The 12,569-nt window shown below is 28.9% G+C and overlaps 3 protein-coding genes across 3 annotated transcripts; 1 reads left to right on the top strand and 2 right to left on the bottom strand.

Moving 5' to 3' along the window:
* Positions 1–2,393: 2,393 nt before the first annotated feature.
* LOC123294045 (ubiquitin carboxyl-terminal hydrolase calypso) lies at positions 2,394–4,658 on the bottom strand. Its single transcript, XM_044875114.1, has 2 exons — positions 3,692–4,658; positions 2,394–3,427 (listed from the first exon to the last, which is right to left on the bottom strand). Exons 1-2 carry the CDS (start codon positions 4,604–4,606, stop codon positions 2,789–2,791), a joined length of 1,554 nt encoding a protein of 517 aa, XP_044731049.1. The 5' UTR covers positions 4,607–4,658; the 3' UTR covers positions 2,394–2,788.
* Positions 4,659–5,014: 356 nt separating this feature from the next.
* On the top strand, positions 5,015–8,890 carry LOC123294048 (notchless protein homolog 1). Its single transcript, XM_044875116.1, has 8 exons — positions 5,015–5,227; positions 5,471–5,631; positions 6,095–6,245; positions 6,665–7,018; positions 7,822–7,945; positions 8,015–8,362; positions 8,437–8,563; positions 8,823–8,890. Exons 1-8 carry the CDS (start codon positions 5,078–5,080, stop codon positions 8,833–8,835), a joined length of 1,428 nt encoding a protein of 475 aa, XP_044731051.1. The 5' UTR covers positions 5,015–5,077; the 3' UTR covers positions 8,836–8,890.
* A 22-nt stretch (positions 8,891–8,912) lies between these two features.
* LOC123292574 lies at positions 8,913–11,859 on the bottom strand. The gene is made up of 6 exons (XM_044873286.1): positions 11,774–11,859; positions 11,216–11,357; positions 10,520–10,690; positions 10,160–10,274; positions 9,176–9,369; positions 8,913–8,925 (listed from the first exon to the last, which is right to left on the bottom strand). Exons 1-6 carry the CDS (start codon positions 11,835–11,837, stop codon positions 8,913–8,915), a joined length of 699 nt encoding a protein of 232 aa, XP_044729221.1. The 5' UTR covers positions 11,838–11,859.
* Between the last annotated feature and the right edge of the window lie 710 nt (positions 11,860–12,569).

Below are 12,569 nucleotides of genomic sequence, written 5' to 3' on the forward strand. Positions count from 1 at the left end.
CGCTTGTCGCACTTGATAAAAATCTTTGTATGGTGTATTTTATGGATGACTGGAAATTATTTACAATAAGAACAATTTTTAAATTACATAAATTGAAAATTTTTCAAACTCGTTTCTGTTTATAAAATGAAAATTTTTTTGTGCAATATTTTTGAGTTTTTTATTTTAAATCCAAAATAGAAACAATGGTTTATAGGTTTCCATATTTTACCAAATTGAAAAAAAACACAAATGTAACGTTTTTGATAAATTCTAAATCGAATTAAATATAATTTTGTTCTGTGAACAAAGATAAAATACAAAAAATTCAATCAAAATGGTTTTTAATCAAAATGAAGTATGAAAGCAAGATGTGATTAATATTGCTTTAGTAATTTAAAACAAAAGTTTAATGCTATGTTAAAAGACAATGTGTTATTAGGACTGTGTATTTAAATATCCTATCATTTCGGATCGATGCGCATTTATGACATACGTACTGTTTTTGTTTATTTTTTTTTGAATTGTTTTTGTGTGTATGGGGCTGTAGTTTGCCATATTTTTGTTATGCCATCATGATAAAATTTTTCCTTTTTAATTTGTTGTTGAGTTTCCATATAATGTCAATTGGTAATGTATTTTTTGCACATGTTGAGTTTTCATTAAATATATTACAAGTTTATAAGTAAATTGTTTTCATTTGTATGTCCTTTTTTATTCATTTGTTATGGATCCCAAGAGACACTTTTCAAGAGACGAGAGATGTTTTTTTTGGGTAAACTACCCTTCGTTTTTAAAAGTTGACAAAATGTTACTAAACAAAGTTACTCGAAATTAACAAATCTATACAAAATATCAAGCAGATCTTTCCAACTTTGACAATTCCATTCTTTATTGAATGTTTATCCCAGAAAATAAATTTTCTTTTTAATTTTCTAAACTAGTCCACAAAAAAATACACTCTCAGATAGTACATGTTAATTGATTTATTATTATTTTCTTTCTTACGTTTTTTTATAATTAGACCTTTTGTTCAAATAAAAAATGATACCATAAGTAAAGTACACGGATCTTCTTGGTATTTTGTATAGAGTCATAATTGTTAATTGCGAGTGACTTCTGAGTAACATTTTGCCAACTTATAAAAAAGAAGGGAAGTTTACCAAAAATAAAAATAGTGATTCCAAATTTTTGGCTACCCTGTACATTATTAAGAAGTTTTAAATATACTTACATACTTTTCAGAATAAACAAAACTTCTTATAAAGAATGACTTTTTTTCTTAAAATGCAAAATAAGAAAATTTACAAGTTTAGTTCCCTCTATCCGGGGACACAAACTATTTATAAATTATGGCTCATGTATTATTCTGATGTATGAGCTATATTGTTTTACAGTTTCATTCAAATCCATTCGCTAGTTTTTGCGTGAAAGCGTAACAAACAAACAAACAAACATCCTTACTTTCACATTTTTAATATATAGGAACGTTTTAAAAATAAGCTTTCTTAGATATATTTATTGTATAGTTTCATTTAATATTCAATTTATTCAATAAAATTGATAGATATGTACATATAAGTTTACAAGTATATTCTTTTTAACGCATACTACGTGTTATAAATATTTCGCTAAAAACTCTTATGAGAAATGAGATTCCAATGAAATAGGCATTTATTTTTTATAGCTTGTTAGCTAAGGAACTGATGGAAAAATTCTATTACATGATTATTTGTTTAAATTAAAATTGAACTATGTTTGAAAGAGGTAGTTTTTAATTTTTTAGACATTTTATTACAAAAAGTTCCAAGAAATACCCAATGCCACCAGTTCCTAAACTACAGAAATTCAAAGTTATTATTAATACTGACTTGACTAATGAGGTAATTGTCAGATAGTTTTTGTACGCAGTACAAATTTGTTTAAGGTGTATTTTTCCCCCAACTGTAAGGATTTATGAATAAATTATCTTATGCTTATTTTCTATAATTTTGTCTATGAAGTAGACTTGGTTAATAATTTAAAAAAAGAGAACATGCAGTCTTGAAATCAGGTCTATAGAGTAACTGTGCTTTTCTTGACTATAGAGAGAAGAAGACCTTCAAGTAGGTCAAAGTTCAGACAATAGGGTCGGATTTCTCTTCTTGATATTCTGGTTAGCATTACACTTATACCATTTACTCCAATAAACGAGGAGAAAAAATGACGAAATCTTTAAATTTTAAGCTATAGCACCGATTTCGATGGAATTTGGGGATTAAGCTTTATTCCTCCTTAGATCAAAAGTTATATGGTGCCTAGTGGTGCTTTTGCCCAGGGATGGTAACCACACCTTCTAGGGGGTAGAAAATTGGTAAAGGGGATTAATAGAGGGATAAAACCTAAACAAAAAGTATTTAAGTATATTTCGAACAGCAAACTCGAGGCGAAATTTCACAGGGGTCGAGCTAGTATTTTTATTGAAGTCGAAGGAATAGGCTAGTTATAAAATACAATTTATTGCCGCACATTCTGTTTACACACGCCGTTTATGTAACATATTATTTTTGGAAGGTTTAAGCATATATTCGTGAAAGTTCAATAGTTCATTCAAATCTGCTTACATGACATGAATAGAGAATTAATGTGCAAATTTTCTAGTGTCGACGTAGTTATTTATAAAAACTTCCAAGGACTTTAGGTATACTTTTCTTACGCAAATAAGTCGTCCTAGTATTTATTCTAAAGATAATTTAAAAAGAAGTAAAATTGCATATTATAAATCCTCACAATACAATGAAAAAAATACCCTGTATAATGCCATTCCATATTACTTTCGTCTTTTGTTCCGTGTACGAGATCGACGTGATGATGAACTGATAACATTCGAATTTTGTCTAGGTATACGAATTGGTGCACCAAGTGGATGTTGCTGTACAAGCTCAGCAAGTTGTCCTTGTTGTGCTAACATTTGTAAGAATGTACATATAAATTCATCATAGTTATGTGTTCGACGACAATCATCCACTTTATATTTATTCCGTTTATCATTTTCATCTTTTAAACTTAATTCACATATCGTAATTTCACTTTCTAAATTTCTTAATAATGCCAATAGATCTTTTGGTGCAAATGTATGTGGCTCAAATAATTCAGCATATTTATTCTCATTAAGTGTATTCGCATCTTTTTTATCATTTTCCAAACATACTTTTTTTGATGTAATTCCTGAATCGGACATGGGTCGTTTACCAGTTAATCGCCCATCACTAGCAACACGAATTACAACAAATTTTTGAAAATCTTTTGATGAATTTGGACTTGCTTCTGATGAAATCCAACTCCATGATTGTGTAGGTGAATGCAAAGTTGAACTCATTTCGGATGATGTATCCGTGCTGGAGGTACTTGGTGCTGGAGATGTTGTGATTGTTAATGGTGATGCATAATCTAATGGACTTAACATCATCTAAAAAATTAAAAAATATTTAAGATAATAAATGAGAACATAATTCTAGGTATATGAGCAATATTTCAAAGCTGGAATTTTTAGATCACTTTTTGTATTAAGTTATGCTATTGACATCTACACGGGTAGACAGAAAACCAGACAGGAAGTTGAACAAACAGAAACATTTCAAAATTTTGTTTCTACTATCAATACGAAAGGGATGGTTTTTGCTTCTTTTTTTTTTTTACTTGATTGCTAATTAGATTTCCAATTTTAACTTACTTTTTCAGTAGATTTGTCACCATTCGAATCTTTGTCTAACGTTTGTACAATATCAACTACAGACTTATCATCGGTTAAAAGTTTCATCTTTTCATTATCAGGGTCTCTCATTTTCACTAATTGTTGCAGTGCATCCAATACAATTTGCCTATTAGTTCGTAACATTTTTAATTTATGAGTAATTGCCAATCGTCTATCTGGTACCACTGCCATTAAATTAAATCGAATATCATGATCTTCAGTTGTAACACCTAATCGCTCACTCATCACTCGTCTAAATTTCTCAGTCCAATCTTCTGCTGAATCCCATGGCCCATGATCGATCGGAAATGGTTTTAATCCATCTAATTCAAACAAATTTCCATTAATCGGTACGTAGCTGACAAAATGAAATGCTTCTGCGGTACAACGACCAGTAGATACACCCGATCCTTTATCTAATCGTCGTTTAGCTTGCGGCATTGCATGTGCGTTATGTGCACATGCTAATTCTGGAGTATTTCCTATAGCCCAGCCTTTATTTTCGGGACACATACCAGTGGTATGAATCTTAAGCCGTTGCAACGTATCCCCCAAATGAATAACAGGACAATTTAATAATATTGAAAGCAAGGCATGTGTTGCACAGCTGTTTGGAACCATTTGTTGGGCAAAAAATATATTATTGACTATATCTTCATCTTTAACAAAACTTTCTGTTTGTTCAATGATTTTTCGACGTGATCTTCTTTCTTCTATCCAACGAAATAAAAATATAAAACCGTAAACTGGACCTTCCAATGATTTTTGTAAATCATATATTTCCTCGACCTGAACACCTTTGACACCAAAGTCTTCAAGTAATAAAGTAAATAAACCTGGATCACTTTCTAACTCTAGCCACCCTTCTGTTAATCTATTAATATCAACAGGCATTGTTGTAAAACAATAATTGTTAATACTTTAAATTTTTATCATTTTATTTGACATTTACTCAGTAAACAAATTTGTTTATCGACGAATGTCGTAAAATAATTGCAGAAGAAAAGTCCCTAAAAAATATAGGGTGCTCAAATAACTACTTTTATACGGATACCGACAATGTGTTCGTTTTTTTCGTAGCACTTTGTATATAACTATTATTTGAAAATATATTTTTAAAAGATTGGAAATATAAATTTTATGAAAATAATTCAAATTAAGAATGTCTCAAATAATATATGTAGAAATATTTTTATTCAAAATAGAATGAAAATGAAAATGAAAAATCTTTTTTTAACTAGTGCCAATGAATATAAGTTGGTATCTTGAGCATAATTGCCAAACTAAAAGTTAAAAGTCAACTACACGTGCGTAATTTTGAATTATATGCAAGTGACAAATGATTTTGATAATTAATAAATTAAAATGAGTGTACACGAGAATGAGAAAAGTGAAGAACGTCGAATAATATCACGTTTTAAAAATAGTCAAGGAGATGTGACAGATTTAATTGATTTGCCTGTGAACTGTACTGTTGAACAATTAACCTTAATATGTAATGCCATATTACAACAGGTAAATATTGAATAAATCTGTTTTGATTTTGTGGATTTTATGTTAGCTCGGAACAGTTTTAATGTTTTTATTAAAACTTCGATCAGCTTTCTATGTGACAACGTACGTATCTTTTGTGGATGTTGGAACTCTATTTAATTTGCACTGCATTCTCCTTTCGGGAAAATTTCATAAAGATTCCCCATTCAACTTCATTTCGAGCAACGTGTTTATATTCTTTAAATGTATTTATTCTAATTTTAGGAAGAAAATGTACCTTATCTATTTTTTGTTGACGATCAAGAAATCAAATCCACTCTAGGAGATGTAATAAATGCGGATAAATTTAATACTGAAAATGTCTTAGATATTGTTTATCAACAGCAAGCAATTTTTCGAGTTCGAGCTGTATCTCGATGTACTAGGTAACGTTTGCAGATTATTATTTCTGTTTTTAGGCTGCCAAATCAAAATTAAAAAAAAAAAAAAAAAACAGAGATCATATAACTAAAACCGGAGATTAGTTTTAGATCATATTTTTTTACCGGGGTGTATATTCCGCCGGATATCCGTACCTTTAATTTCAGACACGGATGATTTTTATACCCGGATATCCACGGATAGAGTTAGAATCATGTATTGAGAATTTTCTCTTGCGTGGTCTCACCCTGTGTTCCATGGGTTGGCCATACCTTTTACTCGCGTTTACTCTATGATCCACGGGTAATAGCAGCATCGTTTTAACATGTGTCTACCATTTTGTATAAAAAAAAAGTTAGATAAGGCTTCGGAGACCGGAGAAACAAAACCAGATATTTGGCAGCTTTATTTGTATATTAATTGAAATCCTATATTTGTAACATTTTTATAATGAATTTTTATGAACAGTTCACTTCCAGGACATGCTGAAGCCGTAATTTCGGTCAATTTTAGTCCAAATGGACGATACCTGGCGAGTGGATCCGGTGATACAACAGTTAGATTTTGGGATATCAATACGCAAACTCCTGAATTTGTTTGTAAATCACATACAAATTGGGTAAGATTTATTGCATAAGGATAAGGCTACCACACTCTAAATTCTTTGTTACTCTTACATAGCAATAGAATAATTTTGACAGTCAAAAATGTGTTGATTTTTCCTACCGAAATGAGCTTCTTTCAAAGAACAATCTTTTCGATTGTTCCAAAAAGTTTTTATAACATATACATATTTATTTTTCCCTACAGATTCATATAAATGTGTCCATCTCTATATATAAACATTTCTTTTTACTTACCTTACAAATATTTCTGATAACTTCGCATAATCCACACACAGATGGCGAAATTATAGTTCGCAATATACCTTAAAAAATGAAGTTTCAATAGAATTTAATTTTCTCTGGAACATTTTTAATTTAGCTCGTGTTGATACCAATAATTTATTAATACCAATTATTTTCTGTAAAAATTTAGGTATTATGCATTGCATGGTCACCAGATAGTAAAAAATTAGCATCAGCATGTAAAGATGGTAAAATATGTGTGTGGGATCCAACTAGTGGGAAAATTGCTGGACCAGTATTGTCTGGCCATCGTCAATGGGTTACTGGATTAGCATGGGAACCATATCACAGTAATACAAAGTGTATTCATCTAGCTAGTTCATCTAAAGATGGTAGTGTAAGAATATGGGATGTTGTTCGTGGTCTTACTGTATTTTCTTTAACTGCACATAATAAAAGTGTTACGTGTATAAAATGGGGTGGAGCTGGTTTAATATATACGGGATCTCAAGATAGAACTATTAAAGTTTGGAGAGCCGCAGATGTGAGTTATTATTATTATTTTTTAATATGATACTTGTGTGAAATTACACAAGACCCGTGGCTCAAAACAGGCTAGAAAAATAATATATAAGTGATACAAAATACTAACGGTAATTTACTTTCTTTTTATTTATAGACAATTTTATAACAGTTACGATATACAAATTATATATTAAATAAAATTAAATCTAATTAATATTTCCCTAGCCTGTTTTTTTCTAAGCTTTAAAAATTGATAAAGAATAGGGAAGATTCCGCTGTTTGACAGGAAAACAATCTAAAAAAATATTACATAAGATTTAAATACCACAGACGAACGGACGATGGACGGATAGACAACTTCAAATGGACTAATTAGGTGATTTTATGAACAACTATACCAAAATTTTGTTCATAGCATCAATATTTTTAAGCGTTATAAACTTGAGACTAAATTTAGTATATCTTGATATATTTCATATATACATAAAAAGTAAAATGGAAAGTAAAATACTTAACAGAAGCCAAGTTTAAGAAATTTAAAATTTCAAAGTGTGTGTACCGGGGTATGTTATCTTCATTTGAAAAAAGTTATTTTTTCAAAAATATTGTAACATAATTTAGTTGTACTTACATAGGATATGGTTTGCATTTTTTTAACTTGCTGACATTCTAGCGTTAAAATCTCATAGCTCTAATCGGCGTGCAAACTGAGGGGTATATGAAACTCACATCCTTCCATAAGCTTTTTATAATGATTCAAAATTTCAAGTGAGATTAAACGGACGATTTTTTCTAATTTATAACATTGAATTTATTTTTAAGGGCGTACTTTGTAGAACTTTAGAAGGTCATGCTCATTGGGTGAACACATTAGCTTTAAGTACCGATTACGTTTTGAGAACTGGTCCATTTAATCCAGGCGTTGAATATAATACAAATTCTGTTGGTACGTAAATATATTTTACCGAGTTAACATTACAGAGACATTCTTTAAAAATTTTATAAATTATTCTAGAATCCGAAGAAATAGCATTGAAAAGGTATAAAGACGCTTGTCCAGATGGTCAAGAAAGATTAGTATCTGGTTCGGATGATTTTACATTATTCCTTTGGCATCCTGAAAAACAGAAAACACCTATAGCACGATTAACAGGACATCAACAATTAGTTAATGATGTTAAATTTTCACCAGATGCAAGCATAATTGCATCTGCTTCATTTGATAAATCGATTAAATTGTGGCATGGATCTACAGGAAAATTTATTGGTTCATTAAGAGGGCATGTTCAAGCTGTTTATGTTATTGCATGGTCAGCAGATTCACGTCTTTTAGTTAGCGGCAGTGCAGATTCAACATTAAAAGGTAGTTAACGATTTTGTTTAATCTTTAATGTTTTTAATAGAGATTAAAACATGATTTTCTTTTTCTTAATCTAGTATGGAATGTAAGAAATAAAAAAATTGAGTTAGATTTACCAGGACACGCTGATGAAGTATTTGCTGTTGATTGGTCACCTACAGGTTTACAAGTGGCTTCTGGAGGCAAAGATAAAGTATTGAAATTGTAAGTTATAAATCTTGTTTATTTTAGCCTTTTATTTCATTTGAACAAGTATGAGCTCGAAAATTAATCGAGATTGAGAATTGGGCACGTGTACGAATATTCAGATTAATATAGTCATTAGAATCCACCAAATGTTGTCACGTTTTATAACAATTTTGTTTTTATCCTAGTCTTTTAGAAAATTTTGTGTATCTGAATCGAACTTTAGATCGATTCAATTCAAATATTAAAAATTATAATTCATTGTATTTATTTTCAGGTGGGCACATTAACAATTTGGATTTATAATATAATAATTCATTTTATTTTATAAAAAAAAAGTTTAAAATTAGTATAAATGGTCTTTTTTTCAAAATACTTTCCTTATGAAATATGGAAAACATTTTTAAATAAAGTACACATATTTTTTAAAAAGTGTTATAAACTTTTATTTAAAACAAAAAAGACGAGATATATATCTGTTTTCGAGAAAATTAGTTTCGAGTTAATTAACTTATATTTTGTATAAATTAAAATCTATATCAGTACATATTTTTACTTTGGAAAATTAATTACAAACAACATTTTTATATCATACTTTATTTGGAAATTAATTCTATATTTTATGGTTGCAATTGATTAATAATATTTTCCAACTGTGAAAAGCTATATTTTTGTAAAATATTTGTGTTGATGTAATCTTGAACTGAGTCTGCAATAGGATCTTCATACACGTTACTATGATTGTTAATAATATTTGAAAATTCCTGTTCAAAATAAGATCTAACCAAATCATCTAGAAGACCAGGTAAGCCAATTACTTTTACCTAAAAAATTTAATAAAATCGTTAAGATAGATTCGTATATCCGCTCCATAGGGTATTTAAAAAATCAACAAAATTTTATAATAGGGTATCATCGTTAGTCAAAAATAAATAATGAAATTTGAAAAAAGCTAAAATTTATGTAAAAATATACTTAAATATTCTGATTTCGAGTCATAAAAGTACATTTTTCTTTTAAAATATTAAAATTAAAAATCGTAATTTTTAAACTGTATATCACGTGACCTAAAACGCGGGTAAGCCCTGCTGTGATGTCATAGCGGTATGAGTCATAGACCATTAGTTAGTCCAGTGTAGACAGCTGGGTATAATATATGCATAGATAATAAGTATTTATATTTATATTTTAATCAGATGTCTATGAATATATCTGTCAAAATTATTTGTGTTATTTCGTATAGTGATACTCATATTACGTCATCAAATTGGATGTCCGCGTTTTTGACAGTTTAAAAAAGGTTTAAAATTTAATTTAAGTTTTTGGCAAGAAAGCGTGTGTATTTTTCCGAAATAAATATTTGGTGGCTTTTTATTAGCAAAATCAACATTTTGAAGTACTTTTTCAAAAATAGTGGAATACCCTATTCATTGATTGAAAATTCTCAAAATAACACTTCAGTTGAAGTAACTTTTCAATAATTAGAGAGTAAGTTGAAAATTTTGTTAGTTAAGTGGTTTTTTTTTTGGTTCTGGACCAAACAAATAAATAAACGATTTTGCGTTTAAATATTTGAAATATAGTATAAGAAATATTCTGTAAATATATACTAACCGTTGTATTTCCGTGAATATTAACATTTACATGGGCTTCATTTAAAGTTACTGAATTAGAAGGATCTACATTCAAAAAGCCAGTGAAAATTATTTGAACATCTGGAAGTATTGCACTAAAACACAAAATTTACATTGTCCCTTTTCCTGATTATTATAAAAAAATTGACTGATAAATTAATCAAAATCCTTATTGATTTTTACAGACTTATATTAAATACACATTATACTTGGTTGGAAAAAGCTTATTCAGACTGTAATTTGTAAGTTTTCCATATGTAGCCAACTTATGCAGACACTCTGTATTTAATATTACGTCTGAATTATAAATTTTTTTGAATAATAAATTTACAGTAAATACCTAAATCCTTTAGTAGTGTATTGAGGTGCATCCACAGAAAATTCACCTTCAACAGTTACTTGTGGTACATCCAGTGTAAAAATAAACACGCCATTATCTAATATTACGAGATTAGTATAATTAAATGATGTTATGCCGTTTATTGTGACATCTGATAGCGTTGTGATGAACCTAGAAATAATATAGCCATAGACAGAGACTATATTAGTAAAATATTCTCTGACCATAGTTGTATAAATAAATTTGTACATCGATGTATTATTTTCCGTGTTTTTGTCTTTTGTTTTTTATTTTTTCTAAAAAACTGCAATTTAAGGCCCAAAAAATACTTGTGATAAAAGTTGTTAAGCATAAAATTTCCTATCGATCTGTATATTTTGATTATTCTTAATCTTTAGCATTTTGGAAAAGATCGATATTTAAATAAAATTTTCAACAACTTATATCAGAAAAACCAAAAACCCGGAAAATTGTACATTGAGGTAGATTTTTCAGAGGGCAGATGATAAGGGGCAAAGTTTCTTTGTCCCTTTGGATACTTTCATATATCAATTAATTTTTTATATTCATTTTTATTATTATATAGGGTGCTCAATTTAATTTGCCCAGTTTAATTTTTAAATGTTGTAAACGACCTTTTGTATGAGGCTCACCCACTATTCCTTTATAATGAAAAAATATAAATAATAAAATTACCCTGCATCTGTTGTATACGAGAATGGTCCAGTGATTGAAATTGGTTCTAATGGTGGAAGGCCTTTGAATCCATCAGCAATTTGTTGACGATTATTTTGTGCAATTTCTGTTATTTTATTTGCTAAATCTAAATATGGACTAACTACAAATTTATTTATTTTTTATTTTGTATACAACTCTAAAAATAATAATTATAAAAGTTTATAAAATTCATTTCATATTTATTGGGTAAGACAAAAGAATACAGATAATGTGTTTATCTGTATTCTTAAGACCGATCCTCATCAGGATAGACTATGACGAAATTTTTGACTTTTAGATCGACCTTATACCGTCTCGACTTAGACCATAAGGAATTATTGTTTTTGGAAATATGCTATCTGACAAATGGGTCATGCGTGAAATCATTTATGATAATGGAAGTCTTTGTACATGAGTTATTAGATTTCGTTATAAAATATTTGAGCTGAAAAAATTTCTAGGTTTCAGTCTTTTATTTACTACACTAATAATTCGGCGATTTTAAAATAATGTTGTGAAATAAAAATATTTGCTTACGTGTCAGTTCTGCATTTGAAAATACTATCAAAGTCGCACAGCTTAATAATATTGTAAATTTCATTGTGATGTAGGATTCAAAACACTTGGTTTGAAAAATTTGTTTTTCTTGAAAATCATACTCACTATATATACTTTTCTATTTTCCGTAATTCATCATATTACTGTTATTATATAATTAATTGGTTAATAGGGTATTCCACTATTTTTGAAAAAGTACTTCAAAATGCTGATTTTGCTAATAAAAAGCCACCAAACATTTATTTCGGAAAAATACACACGCTTTCTTGCCAAAAACTTAAATTAAATTTTAAACCTTTATTAAACTGTCAAAAACGCGGGCATCCAATTTGATGACGTAATATGAGTATCACTATACGAAATAACACAAATAAAATTGACAGATATATTCATAGACATCTGATTATAATAAATATAAATACTTATTATCTATGTATACATTATACCCAGCTGTCTACACTGAACTAACTGATGGTCTATGACTCATATAAGTAAAACTCGTCTCTATTTCTTAGGCCACTATTAGGCTTTTTTTTTATTGTAGACATCGGAGTTTTAATGAAATCTGGAATGCGTTCTTTGAATTGTTTTAAAAAATATCCGATGGTAACTGAATTTATAAAAATAACAGTAACGTTTGTCCTTCTAAGGCATTTCCAGAAACTTTTCGATATGGCAATTTTTGTTTTGTTATTAGAATATTATTAATTCTTTAGGAATGACCAGCATTTCTTTGTTGGGACAACCTAAACAATATTTTTTTCTTATTTCCCAA

Source organism: Chrysoperla carnea, chromosome 2 (assembly GCF_905475395.1).
Source record: "Chrysoperla carnea chromosome 2, inChrCarn1.1, whole genome shotgun sequence".
Lineage (NCBI taxonomy): Eukaryota > Metazoa > Arthropoda > Insecta > Neuroptera > Chrysopidae > Chrysoperla > Chrysoperla carnea.